The following is an 18,659-nucleotide window of genomic DNA, read 5'->3' on the forward strand; positions in this document are numbered from 1 at the left end:
GCAGTCTGTTATATATTCAGGCTCCATTTCCGCTCAGGCCTGTTCGGTGTTGTAGGTATATATTCCGTAACGTCTACTCCGCATTCAGCACCTAAACACCCGGAATGTATACCCATCAAATCAGGCAACCCACGTTTCACTTTGCCAGACGGCCTGCTTGAATCCGAACTCTCACGCCCTCCTACTATTCGACTCATGCAACTGTACCCGGAGCGTCTACTGGCATAGCCTATGCGGCCTCGAAGACAGCCTGCCTTGTCCCTCCTTGACAGAGACGCTTTTTTGAAAGGAAATGTGCGTCCTTTCTTCTACGACCTATCAAGATCATCTCGTCTTTGGTCGCCCCATCACTTCCACTAGGTCTATAACTGTCACTAAAACCCCAATTGGGCCTGTGACTATCACACCCAAAGAGGCGATTCGCCTTCCTCGGGGCCCTCAGAGCTACTGTTCTGCTCGTCTTCCCTCAAGCTACTCCTGTTACTATCAAGACTGCGGGTATCAGAGCCCTCCACCGCACAAGGCAAGGACCTCTAGCCTTCCACACCAGACGAAGGACTCTAGCCTTCAACGCCAGGCAAAGAACTCTACCTTCGCGCATATGCATCACGGTCGCGACCTCGATCGCGCGGTGATCTGCTGCGTGTTCGGCTCCTCGTCCTGCTGTCGCGGCTCCTGGCGTCGTAGTCTACAGGTGGCCGTCTCCTATCCCGATCAACTCCTCCTCGCCTATCGTCCCAGTCGTCACGGCGGCGCCAGTCTTCACGGCGCGGCGGCGCGGGTCCGTCGCGGTCATAGCTGGGGATGTAGGTGTCTACATTACTTGGACCACCTCCCCCCACTCCTGGCGGTCCGCCGGGACCCCTACGCGGTGGACGGTCACGGTACCCGTCGGCATGCTCGACCGGTCCGTTATGGTAGTCTGCGGGCGGTGGCGGTCGTGGTGGTAACCCCCGTGCGCTGTGCCACGAGGGAACTCGCTCGTCGCCGGGTGGGGGACCGCGGTGGTATGGTGGGTATCTGCCGCCGTTTGCGCCATTCCGACCACCACCGCCGTAGCCATCTCTACCGCTGAATCCGGAAGCTGGGCCTCCTTGGCCGTTAACCACAGCTCCGCGGCCGACAGTGCCTCCCTTAGGCGCAGGCGGTAAGGCCGCTTTCCTGTCTTGGAACTTGCGCCTGTCAAATTCGTGACTCTCCTCGAACGTTGGTAAATCGCCAGGTAGAGCCGGTAGTGGCGCGGTCCGGAAATATGGGTGGTTGAGAGCATCGATCGCGTTGATGCGTGACCTCCAGTCAAGCTTGAACAGCTCCTTGAGCAGCGAAATAACCACGGGACCATGCTTCTCGAATCTGCGCGTCAAGTTTCCTGGCCGAAACTTTGATGTAAATGCCTGGCTACCGGGTAACGTCCTCCATCCGGGCATAGTCTCCTCGGATGGTGTTCCGCAAAGGTCCCAAACAAGCTCTAACTGGTGAAGATCGCTTTCACCCTGCAATACCGGCTTCCCTTCCAGCATCTCCGCGAACACGCATCTGGAACCGTTGTTAGCACGAAGGAAAGCACATGGAAGGGACATGTCTCATCTTACCCGACACCCCACATATCTATCGCCGTGGTATATCTCTTGAGGTGCATCAGAAGCTCGGGAGGGCGGTACCATCTGGTGACCACCAAGCTAGTATAGTCACGTTTCCCCTCGCCGCTTCCCTTTCCTGGTTGGGGAATGTCGCCCTCGTAATGCCTCGCTAGACCAAAGTCGGCAATTTGTAGTATACCTTTGTTGTTGATGAGAAGATTGGCCGCCTTCATATCTCTGTGAAGAATGTGGTTCGCGTGCAGATACTTCAGACCTTCTAGCAACTGCAACAGATAGCATTTGACTTGTGGTTCTGTGAAGCGGACCGAAGGGTTATCGAGCAAGCCGGATAAATCGTGGTCCATGTAGGGCGTGACCATGTACACGATGGGTCTCGTTCGCTTGTCGGCTGGTGACGGTTGTTTTTTAGCAACCGGCGTCCTCAACATAACTCAGGGTTGGGTTGACCTACTTCTGGGTGGATGCTCAATTGCCATCTCTTCTAGGCGCAAGACATTTTTATGTGAGAGAAGCTTAAGCAGCTTGATTTCTCGGAGCGCGGTGATGGGGAACTGGTGGACAAGTCAACGTTAGAGACAGTCGAACACAAGGCTGAATCGCAGGGCAATAGCGGTGACGAACCCCATCTCTCTCGTTGTGCATGATGATCTTCTTGAGTGCAACCAGGGCACCTGTTTTCCTCGACCTCGCGCGGTGGACCTCACTGGGCAGAAGAGTGTCAGTAACCGCAGCGTTCACTTCTCACGCATGGGAAACAATGCGAACATACCCAAAGGTACCCTCGCCCAGTTTACCCAGGACTTCGTAGTCGGCAATTCTAGAGCAACCCACGAAGCTGCCCTTGTCTCTCTGGTGCGCAACCGCAAAAGCGCGAGGAGACATGGCAGGGCCTCCGCCGCCCTCCTTTGCCTCGTCGATGCTCATCGTGATGTAGTCGTCTTCTGCGTTCGGACAAAGTTCTTTGGCGATGGTCGGTTAAATTCGAGGGGCCAAGAGGCTACGATGTGTTGGAAGCTGCGGGATGTTGTTTGGCTTTGTTCGTGGATATCGTCGGCGTTTTGTTTTCCAGTTGAGGTGGAAAAAGCAGGAGGGAAAACAGGAGGATGGAAGGAATCCTCTGCTTGCGCAAAGCGTCACAGTTGCCGCGTGTCTGCCGGCCGGCTGTGGTGAGTTACCTGGCAGCTGGTCCTGTCAGGTTAAGGGGAAGACATGAGGCGACATGCAAATTCGTCGGGTTGGTGTTTGGTTCACCGTGACCGTTTTCGGTCTTTTCTTTCGTTGGACTTTTTGATGTGGAAAGGGAAACAAAATGCCCGGCCCGTCGCCTTTCACAAGACTGGAGAGGCGCGCTCTGGTGGCCCGTATCGTTCCAGCGATCGAATGCGCTGCAACCTCAAAACGCTAGCGCGCCTTCCAGCGACGGGAAGCGATAAGATGGGGCGGACGGACAATGCAGACCATGACGTCTCCAATTCATCGCTTGTACCTTTGTACCCTTTTCTCCCTTTCCACAGCTGTAACAGCAACTCTGTAGCCTCATATATCAGGCAACCAATCATTGAAGAGCGGCAAAGGTACCTCGCTACAACCACGCAATCCTCCAGTCACACGCAGCTTGGGTGGTCAGGATCCTGAAGGACGACGGACGACTCCATTCCCGACTCCCCTCCCCCCCATCGTCGCAAACCGATCCACGCCCTCAGAACCACAAGGTGAGCTCCACCACCACCACCCAGGCACCTGGGCTCTATCAATGCCAATGCGTAATTGACCAAACCAACTAACCAACAAAAACACCTCCCATTTAGGAAAAAGGGTATTATTCACAATGGCAGGCGGCGGAGAACCCGAGCGAATCGCTCACCCCGAGAACCTTCAAGAGGCCGAGGACCTGTTCCGCAAAATGCGCGAGAAATACTCTCAAGAGGCCCAGCCGCGCACACTACACCAGAGGTTGCAAGGAAAGTGGTGGTATCGCGTGCCTCCCAACCACAGCAAGCCCGTCTACCAGTTCCTGAGCATTGGCCTTGGTGCATCCATGTGGTTCTGGGTAAGGTTCCTTGCGAGTTCGCACCCTGCATATCCCCCGGACACAGTGACTGACTCGTGTTTGCTCTATGCGTTTACCAGATCATGTATCGGGCGAAGAAGGACGGAGCCGTCCTCCTCGGCTTGAAGCACCCTTGGGATCACTGAACGAACGGTATCGATGCAAATACTCGACGTGAAGTGGGCATGGGGTACTACGTTTGGAGTTTTACGACGCGAGATGGTGGTTAGAACGGAACATTATCGACTGGCATAGGACCTGGAACAACAGAACAGGGATCGGCCCGTATAACAGGAGGGCGCCATCATCATCAGCCATCACTCATCAGTTATGAAATGATACCGCAGATTGCGTCCGAACAACAGTCAGGCGCATCATCAACGAATTAACTATATAAGGAAGAAGGATATGAAGAGTGATCCTGTGTACGCCATGCCAACCTTCGCCCGTTCATCTCATCATGGGAATTTTCCGCCGTATTTGACCCTCACGCTATGTCGAGGTCTTCAGATCTCAAGGGGTTCCATGGTGACCGGTTCCATGGTGACCACACCCAACGTCACAGGCTCGGGATCCGGCTTCTCGAACAAAGCGTGGGTGACCCCCCACGTATCGCCTCCGTCGGTCTTGAACATTTCCGAGCTGGCCAGGTGGAAGATCTGCCAGCGGTTATGCCAAACGAAGGCCATGTCCTCGCCATATGTCTCCGCCAGGTGCGGCATCATCTTCTCCCTTCTGGCCATGGTGTTTTCGAGCCAATGCTTCGCGAGAGGCCCAAGTGTTAGCCCATGTCTAGTATCCGCATGTGCATGCTACGCTCTTCGCAAGAAAGCATCAAGGGATCTGAATTGGCATTCTTACCTCGAGAGTCCTCGAGTAGTGGTATCCATTGATCCACCAGTGCTTCTTGATGACCAGATCCTTCTGGAAGTACAGAAGGAGATCTGAGGAGGGCATGGTTCCGCCGGTGAAGAAGGTGCGTGCCATCCATCCATCTTCGTAATGGTACGGCGTCGTACGGTGGCAGAAGTGGTGCACGAGGAGTTGGCCACCGGGACGAAGGGCTCTCGACATCTTGGCCATCAGACCTTCGTAGTTCTTCATGTGCTCGAACAGCTTTAGGTCATCCATGTTAGCCACTCGCGACTTCTCAGGAGTTTCTTGGGGAAACCCAAGCTGATTACTTACCTCGACGGACAATGCCCGGTCGAAATATTCCGGCTGGAATTCATAGTCGGTACAGTTGCCAGTGATGATCCGTACGTTTGTCAGGCCCAACTCCTTTGCCTTGGCATCGATGTACTCCTTTTGGGTACGGGAGTTTGAAAAACCGACGACCTCCAAGCCGGGGATCTTCTCGGCGAAGTACAATATGGCAGCTCCCCAACCGCATCTGTGACCGGGTTAGCTTCTTCCTTCCTGGTGTGTGTAATCCATGCATGGAATATTTTGTCCCATCAGCAAGAGTGGTTGTGAACTCACCCTAAATCCAGGAACCTCATGCCAGTCTTCAGGCCGAGCCTCTCGATGTAGAGGTCAAGCATTTTCTCCTCGGCCTCTCCCAGTGTTTCATTGCCAGTGGGATAGTACGAGCAGCTGTACTTGATCCTCGGGCCCAGCATATTGGCCATGATGCCGGTTGCGATCTCGTAGTTCTGCCTGTTGGCAGCGTCTGTCTCGATCGCGATGGGCTGGTGACGGACGGTCTCGAAGAAGTTCATCTTGTAGGTGAGTGTCTCCGACCACTTCGAGATGGGGGCGAGGACGCCTGGGAGAAGGGCAATCCTGGGCGAAGTCAAATCCTCGAGTTTGGCTTTCAAGCTGGGGGAGCCCTTGGCAGACACAGTCGCGAGGACCTTCTCCGGGAAGGGAGGAGTGATCTCGTCCAGACGACGACGCAGCTCTCGGCGGATGAACACGCGGAGGACAGCGTGGGGGGCGAGGCCGCTGTCCAGGACACTGTCGCACCAAGTGTCGTTCAGGTTGTCGAGGATCTTGCCTAGAGAAGACCACGTCAGACAGGGCCTCCTAGCTCCGTGTGGGCCACTACGTGGTGAACGGAATCTCAGCATGCACTCACTGACGAAGGCGAACATCTTGTCTGATGTTGGACGTTGGTAATAGCGAGTGGTGGATGCTCTCGCCAATATGGCTTGACTGCGGTTGGGATCTTCGAGAAGGACAAAGAGTGTTAGGGCAAGATAGCCTCTAGGTGTGACCGACTGAGAGCAGTCAGGGTGGTGATGGACTGGGAGAATGAATGGGTGGTAAGTTGCTGCTATGGCAAGGACATGGTCGCGAGATTCTTGTTGTGGGAAATTTCTATAAGTCGTGGAGGCTCGAGTGCGTTGTTGAAGAAGAGAAAGAACGAAGCAGGATCTGCTCAAGAAGTGATTATTTTATAGACAGGTAGGCAGGTAGGTGGGTAACGCCTTCCAGTCCTTCTGGATATGGCCGCTTGTGAGTTTCTTTCAGGAGGAAGGTGCGATGAAAATACGGGATACGAGACGTACCTACTAACCTACAGCCGCCCAACCGTGGCTGGAGACGGGAATGCGTCGTTTGGATGGGAAAGAGCACATTGAGCAATTTATTTTGAGTCCAGACCCAACCCATCTTGTACCATAAACTAATTCCCCGGCGGTGAGTGTCCGACTTGTTGTCACGGTAAGGGATCAATGGATTGTTATCTTTGATCAGAACTCATCGAACAGATGGGATGAGAAGAGTCTAGACCTCGAGGTCACAATGGGTTGGGATAAAGAAAGATGAGCACACGGTACTGTGTATAAGGTATCACGATGGCGGGAACGCCCCACGTCAGACAGGGAACGATGAGGACCATGATTGCAAGGTGAACGCGGATTGAGAATATGATCGCTTTAAGGTCATAGTCAAATCTTCAACTAGATACGCTTGCTCCAAGCCCGCGAACTAATCGGGGGACGAAGACATTTCTGTGCCTGGAACGCCTCGGAGCCATCCATGCGTACTTTCATATATACAATGTGTCAAAGATGAGAGATGACGTCCCTCACTTAGCAGATCATCCTCTCCAAGATGACCTTATACTCCTTCCTCTTTTTGGGCTCCTTGGTCAAAGATTGGCTGACCTTTCCGATCAAGCGCGCAAGTCGTTGAAAGATAACGTGCTCACCAATCCAAGCCAGCACGAGATACATGATGCCCAGGGTGAAGATGAACATCTTGAAGTCCCAGCTAATAGGAGTGAGGTCCATCAGACTAACGAGTCCGGCAGCAGGACCAAGGATCATATAACCCGTAAACGCCAGAGTGGCAACAATCGCAGCAACGAATGGCCCTGTGGAAAAAGTTAGCATATATATCTAGGTAAGTAACAGTCAAGACTTAAACGGGAAAACGTACAGTTGTTCCAGGGAGGTTGCCTGAAGGGCCGGCCCGCATTCAGGGCCACGCCTGCAAGGATATACTCAAAGCAGGACGTCAAGAAGAGCGCAGTATTCTCAGAGTTCCGAATGTTGACCTTCTCGTGTTCAACTGTAGGCGGGATGAACCAGGGTTGTTCGCGTACTGCGATGAACGCCATAGTTTGGATGAAGATGCAGATGAACATTTGTCCAAGAAGTGGCACCAACACCTTGCGAGAGACCAGGTCGGCCGTCGGTCTCTTACGGCAGAGTTCTGGGAATGGACCGGCCCAGCTCATAAATACGGCGATCGGTAGGATGAGGGCCAGGTCAATGAACAAGAACTGAAAGTCGCCGAGGTTCGATGCTGAAGCGTACAGGAAGCTGACCGACGTGAATTGGATGGCCGAGTACAAGCTCATGTACTTGAAGCAGCTGAAGCTTGTGACAAGCGCGGCTCGGCCCTCGCGGATCACCTCTGGGACACAGCGGATGTCGAATACTCTGGATGTAAAAGGAGCGGCCACGGATGCCTCAGCCTCGGAAAGGGAGATACCGACATCGGCGGCCTTCAAAGCGCCGCAGTCGTTGGCGCCATCGCCACAGAAGCCACAGCAATAGTCGATGCTCTGTAATTTCTCAACAAGCTCATGCTTCTCGTCAGGAGACATGCGGGCAAATACCTTGCCAGTGACGAGCATTCTCCGCATGACTTCTGGAGGCGCATAGTCGATCACCCATCGGAACACATCGCCGCTAACAGCCAAAGAATAGTTCCGTAGGTTAGAAATGTCGTATGGAAGGGAGGCGTCTCCCTCTGGCGGTGGCGGTAAGGGAAGCAACGTGCGGTCGTCCAGCTGGTAAATCGGATTGTCGATGCTCTCCCATTGTAACTTGGCGTTAGCGTCTCTCGAATGACCAGCGACGAAGCGACCAACGAAACAGTGAGCCGTCTTGTTAATCAGGCTGCACTCCCGCGCAACGCTAATAGCAGTAAGAATGTTATCTCCAGTCACCATGACCGATCCAATGTTGGACTCGGCGAGCTCTTTCAAAACCGGAGCCGTCGCAGGCTTCAACTTGTTCTCGAAGACAATGAATCCGACGAAGTCCAGATCCGACTCCACGTTTTGTCGCGTCATTTTCTGAGCCTTTACCCAGCTGAGTTTAGGAATGTGCTTGGTAGCGCAGCCAATGACTCTGTATCCCTTGTGCGTATAGAAGTTGAGCTGATCATCGTAGTCTGCAGGGAATGATTCCGGCTTGCAAATGTCTCGCATGCACTCCGGCGCGCCTTTGACAAAGATATCTCCGCTCTTCTGTCCAAATGTCCTGACCACAACGCTTGCTCTTCGGAGCTGGGAGACAAACTCAAAAGACTTGAGAACACCCAGTTCAAATGGTGCGCGTCCATTCTGTGGAGCATCTTGCTGGTCGGCATCCGTGTAACCCTTGTCTACAGTTGGGGGCCTGGCGATGGATGGCTGCAGTGTTCCTTGCTCTTCCCCGTCCGTAGCGCCTCCTCCCTCGTGTCCTTCTTCGAACGACCATCTCGTGAACTCGAACATTTTGAGATCCAAGGGATCACCGACAAGCTCATCATCGACTGACCGGAGAGAGTGGCACGTTGCCATGGTGTACAGTGCCGCCCTGAGTGTGTCTGTCGAGTCTCTGATCCCGGTGCCATGATCCTGACGAGGTACAATATCGTCTGGATTATCGAGGATGTCGCTAAATCGGTTGTTGGACCGATTGACCACCCGAACTCCAAGAATATCAAGGCCTTCCTCAGTGAGAGTTCCTGTCTTGTCAAAACACATGATGTCCAGTTTTCCGCCAACATTAACTCGTTGAGGGCTGATGCAAAAGATCTTCTTCGCCTTAAGACGGCCGAGTGCGAAGTTCGTGCCGATGGTGAGCGTTGCTGGCAGCGCAGGAGGGACCACAATGGTAATCAGATCCAAGGCCCGGACGATGATGAGATGCCAAGACAGGTTGAGCCGTATGAAATTGATGAATGACGCCGCAAACCCGACCATTGCAACGCATGCCATAACAGAGATGTATCGGAACGAATCGCGGTAAAACTTGAAGCCCGACGGCTTGGGAAAAAGCATGGAGCGCACCAAAGCTCCCTTGGTAGTGTTGAATCCCGTTCTGACAACAAGAGCGAGGGCAACAGCCTCCTCATTGCCGTCATCTTGAGGCCTGCGCGCACGAATGATCTTGGTTCCGCAAAACAAGAAGTGCTTTGCGACTTCTGGCAGCACGGTAGAGGCACCAAGATCCAAATTCCGGAGCGACTGATCGGTTGCCGGGGTCTTGGATACTGGCACGGATTCACCAGTGAGCATGCTCTCGTTGACAATGCAGTCGCCGCCAAGTAGAAGACTGTCCGCAGGGAACTGGCCGAGGCTCGGATCGCTGACCTCGTAGATGTCACCAGGTACAAGATCACTGGAAGAGACGTGGCGCCCTGTAATGTGTTAGCAACTTGCAGAACCACTCAGAGATGCGAGTGTTGAACTTACAGAAACCATTTCTGAGCACCCTAACGTCGCAGACAAACCGGGAAATTTCCCGTAGCCTCTTCATTGTGGATTTGGTTTCGATAAGAGTAGCCACAATGCTGCCAACTGACATGACGAAGATAGCGATGGCATAATAGTAGTACTCGTCAACTGACCACAATATCAAACTGGCAATCTGGAACACATAGAAGGGGTGGAAGACCTGGATGGACGTTGTTAGCTGAAATGCGCAGCAACAATACAAAGACGAGCATCTTACCTCGTCGGCCAGAAGGCGGAAAGTAGACTTCTCCTCGATGTCGATCAGATTTCCTCCAAAAACAGCATCTCGGTGGGTCTTCTCTTCGCTGTCGATACCGGAACGAACTGTTTGAACATCTGTCCAAAGCGGATCCTTCCAGCCACTGGAAAGGATGAACTTATCCTTGAGCGGATGGTAGAAGAAGCGCACGTAGCGGTAGTTGATCATGCGGAGATCCTGGAGGATTGGGTCATGGTCTTCATCCAACGAGTAGCTGGTCAGTTTACCCGGAGTTCCGAAGACGGTCGAAAGGACACGTCCATAAGGCTTTGAGTCAACGTCAAGGATGGCCATTTCGTTCCATGAGTTCTCAATAACCACCCACTGACAGTCCCGTAGCGAGGATGGGCGTCCAACCAGCTTGACGTGCCATCTAGGTACCCATCTGAACAAAAGCCAGCCAGCTCCAAAGGTCAGTAAGCATATGAGGATGTAAACAGCCAGGCCGAAAGTGCTCGTGCGGAATCCAGCGATGGCGATATAGAGATCTTCGTTGACCATGTATACTTTTTGGCTGGTACGGTTTCCACCATGTCCGCTGTTTGCTGATACACCGCTGTCTCTGCGCAGAACCCTACTATGCCCAGATCTCCTTGATTGAATCGAGGATCGTCTGTTGAGCACGTATTCGTTGTCGGGAACTTGACGCTCCAAGTCTGATGAACCAATCTCTGATGCTCCAACGTCGTCTTCATAGTCGTCTTCGAACGGTAATTCGTCGAGGTCTTCGGACGAGGCGATCTCGCCTGCCTCAAAGCGTTCATCGATGTCTTCTTGGTAGAAGGAGAAACTAGTGGTAGAGTCGGCGCGAGCTCGGCGGTGGTTGAATGCGGACACGCTGGTTGGGAGCGACTCTGCCATAGGGCCAGAGTAGAGCTGTTGCCGCGAACGTCAGATACAGCACAAACCGCACTAGGGTAGCGGGGGAAAGGGAAGAATGCATACCTCGTCATGTGCCATCTCAACATCCTCAAATATGCTCGCGTTACTCTGATTCGACCCTAAAGTGTAGAGGCCTGGCCGGCGATCATGGCTGGCGCGTCGGCTGTCAAAAGACTGCGATGACCGCCAGCTGGCGTTGTGGTCGTCATTGCCGCCGTTCATGTTGGTGCTGCTGTCGGTGTTGTTCCGAAGCTAATCCTATATGTAAAAGTAATATTTATAAGCAACTGGCACGCATCTTATAAGTAGCGATGGCAGCAGCAGCAGGACATTGCACAGAGTCCTGAAGTTGTGCAATTGGGGGAATGTCCAAGTAGGATTTGAGATTGTTGCCGCGACTAAGTCAGTCGTCTGAACTTGTAAGCGCAGAGAACTGTTTGGGAAGGTGATACCGATAAGAACATGACGTCGGTTTGTTTCGCTTGCTGCCAAACCTCGAAAATTGCATACAATACGTGCTGATCCGCGTTGTCGGCGGACCGGACTTTATTTAGCCGTTTCAAACTTTCAGATGTTTTTACGCCCAGAGGAGAGCCGGCACTCTTTTTATACCTACACACCACGGTCAACCAACTGTGGCTTGCCAAAGACACACCTTTTCCATAGGGAAGAGCAACTGAATTCCAAATGATATCCAAATACCTTAGAGGTAGAGCGGCAAGTGCTTCGTTCCTTTTCTTCTATATACCTACTCAAGCTACCTTCCACCTTGCTCGGCCACATGGTTACATAAAAGACATCAAGGTTCACATTGTGAAAGCGTAAGGGCCACCAAGTGAGTGCTTACCAACACATAGAAAAGTAACTTTCACAATATCATCTTTAACATCCATCCAGGTGAGTGGATAAGCCTTTCCGAACGGAGACTGGAGTCGGGAATAATTGGGGTTCAGCAAGAATGCTCTTTTCTGTTTTGTTCATTTGTTGACCTGGACGCCGGAGTCACGGAGAAGGATCGTGGCCAGACCGTCCCAAGTCCCAACGGGCAGGCAACGAGTGGGGCAGCAACAAGTTCTTGCATGGCATTTTTTTCCCTTTCACACTGCCAATTGAATGCCAAGCATCTCCGCTAGCCGCTTGCCTAGCTAAAAAGGTCGATGGCGGTGATGGGGTCGCTATCCACGGTTTTCACGATAAGCACAGCGTAACAAGGGTCATTCTGGCCAAAACCTTGTCGGCTTCAGTTGGCCATGGGGATTCGCGGAGAGCAACCGATCATGTCGACAGCCACCAACAGGAGCGAGGGAGGGCGTCGTGGGCGTCGTGATGATCACTTGCAGCATCTCACCTGGCTGGACTTGGACGCCCAAGACGGTCTACGGCCATGATGGCTCAGATCGGACCGACCATACCCAAGCCGCTGAACCCAGCGTCGTGCCAGTGTCGACTCACAAGTCATAGGCAGAAAGTGTGCGTCAAGTTGCCTTTGCTGAAAAGGTTCTGTTGACTCGTTGAGAACAGAGTGGAAACAGCAGAGTTTTCAAATTCGCCATCCAGAACCTGACCATAAGAGCCCTCTTAAGTCGGGAGAGCATTTACACATTAGTAACATGCTAAGTATGGCGGTTCCCGCGGTATCTATGTACACACTATCTACCCCGTGCTTAACTCACCATCACAACCTGATGCCGGTGAGAAGACAACATGTAAACACCCGTCCTATATACATATTATGAGTTCGGGCGAAAATCACCTTCCATGGTAAACTGTGAGCAGGATGCCGTAACCACACGCAGCGGTATCTTGCACTTATATAGGTCACTTTGTGTACGGTATATACGGTATGAAGCCAGCATGTCGCTAATAACATTTACATCATGTCTCTGGCCGGGATCCCTGGAGAGAACGCTGGCACGCAATTCACGCCAGCCAAATGCTGAAGCATGTGGTCCCAGGAAGCGAGGCGCGACAACCTGGAAATACACTACCTGAATGCCATGTACGTGTACATGGACGGACTTTGTAGTACGATAAGAACGACGGCGTGGTCCGTGAGGTTCCTAGGAAAGCTGAAGGTTATCTAGCTATCTGGGGATATTGTCAGTTGAGTTTACAAGCATGGACCATAGGTAATAGGTACCGTGGCTGCAGTCAAACCAGTGACTGGAGCTTAACCCAAAAGACACGATCGTCTCTCTCACGCGGACATTCGACGAGAGCACCTGCCTTTGCTAGAAGGTCAATACCCTTTCACATCGCGCCTTCCTAGCCCCAAGACAAGCGGCAAAAGACTCGCATTGCTCCTACGAAAATTCAGTAGCACGGTGGGCAACAAATGGAAGTCGCGGACTGGGTGGTCGCCGGCGCAATGCAGGCATCATGGAGTGAATGGTCCAACGGGGCGCCTTCCGCTGCAGTGCCCTCGACTGCCCTGCCCGCACTGGCCAGTGCCCCGCAAATTTTCATAGCAACCCCATTGACAGCTTTTCTCCCCTCCCGGTCCCCTCAGACCCTCGCTCAACATTTCCTCCACTGCACAAGCCTTCTCTGCCTGGACCGACCGGCAACCACAGAACTTTTTGCCTTTCCCACCAGCACCGGGGCCCCTTCATCAATCTCAACACCCGACCGCTTCTTAAATCCAAATTTGTCCTTCCTTTTCCCATTTCTCCCTCCGACATCCACTGTACGTCGTCCACAGGGTTCTACCAGCGCATCTTTCTCTGTATTCCGACTCATTCCCTTCTCTTTGAGCAGCATCAGACAAAATGGCCGAGCCCATCAGAAACAAGCGGGCCGATCCCCCCATCGCTCCGTAAGTTTTCATTCCCAAAGATTCCCTTTGATGGGATATTCATCCGACTATCGCAACACGTTACTGACCAGCCTTCCCTTCAGCACCCCTCAGAACACTCCTCTTAACACTGCTCCCATCTCTTCGCACGCTCAGCAGCCCGGTGTTGCCAGCATTAAGGAGGGTGAGTAAAGAATCTTGCTGCTGCCGACACTTCGGTTGTCTTCTGGGCTTGTTACTAAACTATTGCTCATTACAGAGGACCTTGACCGTGCCGCCGCCGCCTCTATCTTCGCCAAGGACCCCAGACTCGTGTCCCTTATCCAGGGCCGTCTCGGCTCTCTCGTCGGCCGTTCGTCCGGCTACATCGAGTCCCTCCCCACCGATGTCAAGCGTCGCGTCGCTGGCTTGAAGGGCATCCAGAAGGAGCACTCCAAGCTCGAGGCCGAGTTCCAGGAGGAGGTCCTCCAGCTCGAGAAGAAGTACTTTGCCAAGTTCACTCCTCTTTACCAGCAGCGTGCCGCCATCGTCAACGGCCAGACCGAGCCCACCGAGGACCAGGTTCAGGCCGGTGAGGAGGACGAGGAGGAAGATGATGAGGAGACCGAGGCCGCCCCCAAGGAGAAGGCTTCCGAGTCTGCTGACAAGGTCTCTGGTATCCCCGAGTTCTGGCTCTCTGCCATGAAGAACCAGATCTCCCTCGCCGAGATGATCACCGACCGCGATGAGGAGGCCCTCAAGTCCCTCACTGATATCCGCATGGAATATCTCGACAAGCCTGGCTTCCGCCTCATCTTCGAGTTCGCAGAGAACGAGTACTTCACCAACAAGACTATCACCAAGACCTACTACTACCAGAACGAGAGCGGCTATGGTGGCGACTTCATCTACGATCACGCCGAGGGTGACAAGATCAACTGGAAGGAGGACAAGGACCTTACCGTCCGCGTTGAGCAGAAGAAGCAGCGCAACAAGAGTGAGTTTTCAGCTTTAACTCGATTTACGAGCTTGCTTACTAACACATTGCACAGCCACCAAGCAGACCCGCATTGTCAAGAAGACCGTCCCTACCGAGTCTTTCTTCAACTTCTTCTCCCCTCCTAAGGCTCCTACCGATGATGATGAGTCCACCACCTCCGATATCGAGGAGCGTCTTGAGCTCGACTACCAGCTTGGTGAGGATATCAAGGAGAAGCTCATTCCCCGTGCTATCGACTGGTTCACTGGCGAGGCCCTCGCCTTCGAGGAGCTCGATGAGGAGGACTTCGAGGACGCCGAGTTCGACGATGAAGATGACGAGGATGATGAGGATGCCAGCGAGGACCAGGATGATGAGGATGAGAGCGATGAGGACGATGTAAGGCTTCCTGACATCCCCCAACATGTGCTACGCTTTGCAGGTATGCTGACAATTTTTACAGGAGGACGGCAGCAAGCCCAAGCAGGAGGCTGCTGAGTGCAAGCAGAGCTAAATGCTGATTGCTGAACGAACACAAAAATGATACCACTATACCAGGCAGGCAAGGGGCAGAACGCCCATTGGCCTTTGGCATGAGTCTCAAAATGCTCAGTGTCATGTATGACCACACCAGGGTGGCCGTGGGCTCAGGAAGAACAGGAGTTTGCGAGTAACCGGATCGTGTGGTTGATTGATAGACCATTCTACGGAATTCGAACTGGTCGTATGAGGAGTTGGCTTTAGCACCTGCCTTGACACTGTGGTTGTCTCTCATAATTTTTAGCAGGACAGTTTGTCCTGACTCCTGAAGCAGTGGCATGTTAGAGGGCAAGGATTGGGGCAGATATGCGAACTAAGCCGGAACAAGGGCCGATTCGTGTGGAAAGGGCTGATATTATACGGGAAAAGTAGTGATTCTACGAGGATTTAGGTGTTGATTTCATAGTACAGCATTGCAGGTGTTTCTACATCACAAACAGCCATCTTCCGGCGTGACTCGATGTCGACTGTCTGCGACTGTCAAGCTTCCTATGTAGTGGACCATGACACCGGAGGGCAGATCACCTCACCAGGGGGTTCCCCGGATGGATGTAAATCGTCACGACCCCTGTAGCCTCGCGTGGTGTAAACGGACGAAAGAGAGCCGTGGAAGACCTGAAGGAGTTGGCCTTCCGGGTAATTTGCTGATGTCTTTACTAACACACAAGCTTGGCGTCTCCGGGTGTTCATGCATCGTCTGCAAAACCTCAGCGCCCAACACATAAGATAATGAAAGACGTATGATACGAGTGGAATAACGCAAAACATTTCAACATGTGAATATGGTGAATCGGGGAAGTCAAGGACGACTGCAACGCCATGTCAGGTCATTCTGACAATAACCATTCATTTTGTCCTCAGCCTGAGTGATTCTCGTGAGTTCATCCTCTCTTGAGATGGACGGAAAAGGGTCCAATTGGGTGTAACCTGGGGAGATGGGAGAGCAACCCATTCGGAGAGCCCGCATTGATGAACAGCAAGACATTTCATGGTACCTTACTTATATAGATGTTAAGCGCAACCTGGTTAGCTTATTTACACTACTAACCGCGTGCCTTCATGGCAGAGCTTTTGTGAATTCTACGATGTCAGTGGCGCAATGCGTCATCGTCAAAATTTTCCTTTGGTCGAGCTACCCACCGAATCCAGCCAGTAGGTGAGTGTTGTTTTTGGGTTCCTGTGTGATGAGTCAAAGGCGACCCCCGCCGCCCGCGTGTTATGTATGTACAGCGCTGTAACAGCCCCCTCCAAACCCGCGCAAACCCCACCAAGGATCGCACGCAAGGTGTCTAAAGGCACCTTGGGGTACACAATGGTCCGGTAACAGGAGTCCACTTGGCTGTCCACACCTCTCCATCAAAACAGAAACGGCCCGGTGGGATTCCATCTGTTCGCTTTGCCCTTGCCGATTGACGGAGCCCGAGATTCAAGGAAAGACCTAGCTTGGACTCATAAAGAGTCCCTGGGTTGCCGCGGTTCTGCCACGACGGGCCAATATTATTTTGCTTCATCCTTTCAGACCACCCCGGCCTTGCTCCTCTTCTCTCCTTTTCACCATGACATCTGCCAGAGAAATTGCCCAGCCCACCGGTGACACTACCGCCGCCCAATTCAGCGTCTCTCCATCAACTTTCCAGTCCCCCATCTCCAGTTCCAGCTTCATGGCGTCCGCACTCGCCCACCGCTCTGCGCCCAAGCAGCTCAAGCCCTTCAACACCGAGGACATCAAGATCCTGCTCCTCGAGAATGTAAACCAGACCGGTCAGCAGATCCTCAAGGCCCAGGGCTACCAGGTTGAGTTCCTCAAGACCTCGCTTCCTGAGGACCAGCTCATTGAGAAGATCAAGTAAGAAAGACGCTCTCCAGCCCGCGGAGAAACACAAAAAGCACACCTGACTAACTCACTCTTCAAAGGGATGTTCATGTCATTGGCATCCGCTCCAAGACCAAGTTGACTGCCAATGTTCTCCGGGAAGCCAAGAACTTGCTCGTCATCGGCTGCTTCTGCATTGGTACCAACCAGGTTGACTTGGACTATGCTGCTCAGCATGGTATTGCCGTTTTCAACTCTCCTTTCGCCAACTCCCGCAGTGTTGCTGAGTTGGTGATTGCTGAGATCATCACCCTCGCCCGCCAGCTGGGCGACCGCTCCAACGAGATGCACCGCGGCACCTGGAACAAGGTGAGCTCCAAGTGCTGGGAGATTCGCGGCAAGACCCTTGGTATTGTCGGTTACGGCCACATTGGCTCGCAGCTGTCCGTTCTGGCGGAGGCCATGGGCATGACCGTCATCTACTATGACGTCGTTACCCTGATGGCCATCGGCACGGCTCGCCAGGTGCCTACTCTCGAGGCTCTTCTTGTGGAGGCTGACTTTGTCAGCCTCCACGTTCCTGAGACTCCCGAGACCAAGAACTTGATCTCCAACGCTCAGTTCGAGAAGATGAAGACCGGCTCCTACCTCATCAACGCCAGCCGTGGTACTGTTGTCGATATCCCTGCGCTGATCAAGGCCATGCGCAGCGGCAAGGTTGCCGGTGCCGCTCTGGACGTCTTCCCCAACGAGCCCGCCGCTAACGGTGACTACTTCACCAACGAGCTCAACCAGTGGGGCGAGGACCTTCGCGGCCTCAACAACATCATTCTTACCCCCCATATTGGTGGCAGCACTGAGGAGGCTCAGCGCGCCATCGGTGTTGAGGTCGCCGAGGCCCTCGTGCGCTACATCAACCAGGGCGTCACCACTGGCAGTGTCAACGTGCCCGAGGTTACCATGCGCTCATTGACGCTTGATGAGCCTAACCACGCTCGCGTTATCTACATCCATCGCAACGTGCCTGGTGTGCTGCGCAAGGTCAACGAGATTCTCGCCGAACACAACGTCGACAAGCAGATCTCGGATTCCAAGGGCGATATTGCGTATCTCATGGCTGACGTTAGTGAAGTCAAGCAAGATGATATCAAGAATATTCGTGACAACTTGGACTCCCTCAGCTCGCGCATCCTCACCCGCATCCTTTACTAAATGGAAAGAATCGAAACGGTGTACATGGCAAGAAAGGGGGGCTAGGAGTTGCCTTGGGGTGCCGTTATGGGTCAACACATGATATCTGGAGTCGCGGAGTCTGACGGGTGGATGCAAAATTAACGATTTCAACATGATCTCTTTCTCTCTTATACGGTGTGTCCACCCGGTGTTTGTGCGTCCCGAGGAAGAGGGGAAAAGGGTCGAGCATGACGACGTTTCTGGCACTGGTTTCAACATCTAAAGTCTTTTCTATTTCATCAAGTTTTTGGGTCATTGGGAGCGCGAACACAAAACACGGCATGGCAGGTTCTTATAAAAAACAGGACAGGAAAAAAAAGCCTTTCAACAAAGGCGTCGACAGGCGGATGGTATGCATTCTGGAAAAGGATGGGGAAAAGGGTTCATCGCCTGGCATCGATATCCATTATGTTGTAACCAACGGTCAACGACTATACTTACTAGATAATACAGATATATCTTCCATTATCTCGAGGTCCATGGCGATTTTGTGATCACGCACGGAAGTGCCGGCTTTTTCATATACTGTTATCACCATTCGAGTTCCATCATTTCGAGTCTTTCACA

At 52.9% G+C, this 18,659-nt stretch overlaps 6 protein-coding genes across 6 annotated transcripts; 3 read left to right on the forward strand and 3 right to left on the reverse strand.

Moving 5' to 3' along the window:
• Window positions 1-228: 228 nt before the first annotated feature.
• On the reverse strand, window positions 229-2,896 carry SMAC4_04502 (uncharacterized protein). Its single transcript, XM_003343795.2, has 6 exons — window positions 2,371-2,896; window positions 2,223-2,304; window positions 2,053-2,152; window positions 1,593-1,989; window positions 592-1,536; window positions 229-483 (listed from the first exon to the last, which is right to left on the reverse strand). The coding sequence occupies exons 1-6, from the start codon at window positions 2,523-2,525 to the stop codon at window positions 402-404; spliced, it is 1,761 nt and encodes a 586-aa protein (XP_003343843.1). The 5' UTR covers window positions 2,526-2,896; the 3' UTR covers window positions 229-401.
• Window positions 2,897-3,121: 225 nt separating this feature from the next.
• On the forward strand, window positions 3,122-4,012 carry SMAC4_04503 (uncharacterized protein). The gene is made up of 3 exons (XM_003343796.2): window positions 3,122-3,313; window positions 3,410-3,651; window positions 3,732-4,012. The coding sequence occupies exons 2-3, from the start codon at window positions 3,430-3,432 to the stop codon at window positions 3,795-3,797; spliced, it is 288 nt and encodes a 95-aa protein (XP_003343844.1). The 5' UTR covers window positions 3,122-3,313; window positions 3,410-3,429; the 3' UTR covers window positions 3,798-4,012.
• Window positions 4,013-4,091: 79 nt separating this feature from the next.
• On the reverse strand, window positions 4,092-5,723 carry SMAC4_04504 (uncharacterized protein; the record flags this gene model as incomplete). The annotated part of the gene is made up of 4 exons (XM_003343797.2): window positions 4,092-4,412; window positions 4,513-4,767; window positions 4,840-5,044; window positions 5,134-5,723. The coding sequence occupies 4 exons, from the start codon at window positions 5,721-5,723 to the stop codon at window positions 4,158-4,160; spliced, it is 1,305 nt and encodes a 434-aa protein (XP_003343845.2). The 3' UTR covers window positions 4,092-4,157.
• A 966-nt stretch (window positions 5,724-6,689) lies between these two features.
• Window positions 6,690-11,113, reverse strand: SMAC4_04505 (uncharacterized protein; the record flags this gene model as incomplete). The annotated part of the gene is made up of 5 exons (XM_003343798.2): window positions 10,818-11,113; window positions 9,831-10,748; window positions 9,572-9,773; window positions 7,039-9,516; window positions 6,690-6,973 (listed from the first exon to the last, which is right to left on the reverse strand). Exons 1-5 carry the CDS (start codon window positions 10,974-10,976, stop codon window positions 6,690-6,692), a joined length of 4,041 nt encoding a protein of 1,346 aa, XP_003343846.1. The 5' UTR covers window positions 10,977-11,113.
• Window positions 11,114-12,878: 1,765 nt separating this feature from the next.
• On the forward strand, window positions 12,879-15,475 carry SMAC4_04506 (uncharacterized protein). The gene is made up of 6 exons (XM_003343799.2): window positions 12,879-13,440; window positions 13,512-13,569; window positions 13,653-13,732; window positions 13,808-14,524; window positions 14,580-14,905; window positions 14,970-15,475. Exons 1-6 carry the CDS (start codon window positions 13,143-13,145, stop codon window positions 15,018-15,020), a joined length of 1,530 nt encoding a protein of 509 aa, XP_003343847.2. The 5' UTR covers window positions 12,879-13,142; the 3' UTR covers window positions 15,021-15,475.
• A 692-nt stretch (window positions 15,476-16,167) lies between these two features.
• SMAC4_04507 (uncharacterized protein) lies at window positions 16,168-18,528 on the forward strand. Its single transcript, XM_003343800.2, has 2 exons — window positions 16,168-16,892; window positions 16,961-18,528. Exons 1-2 carry the CDS (start codon window positions 16,603-16,605, stop codon window positions 18,069-18,071), a joined length of 1,401 nt encoding a protein of 466 aa, XP_003343848.1. The 5' UTR covers window positions 16,168-16,602; the 3' UTR covers window positions 18,072-18,528.
• The last annotated feature ends 131 nt before the right edge of the window (window positions 18,529-18,659 follow it).

Source organism: Sordaria macrospora, chromosome 2, assembly GCF_033870435.1.
Source record: "Sordaria macrospora chromosome 2, complete sequence".
In the NCBI taxonomy this organism is placed as follows: Eukaryota; Fungi; Ascomycota; class Sordariomycetes; order Sordariales; family Sordariaceae; genus Sordaria; species Sordaria macrospora.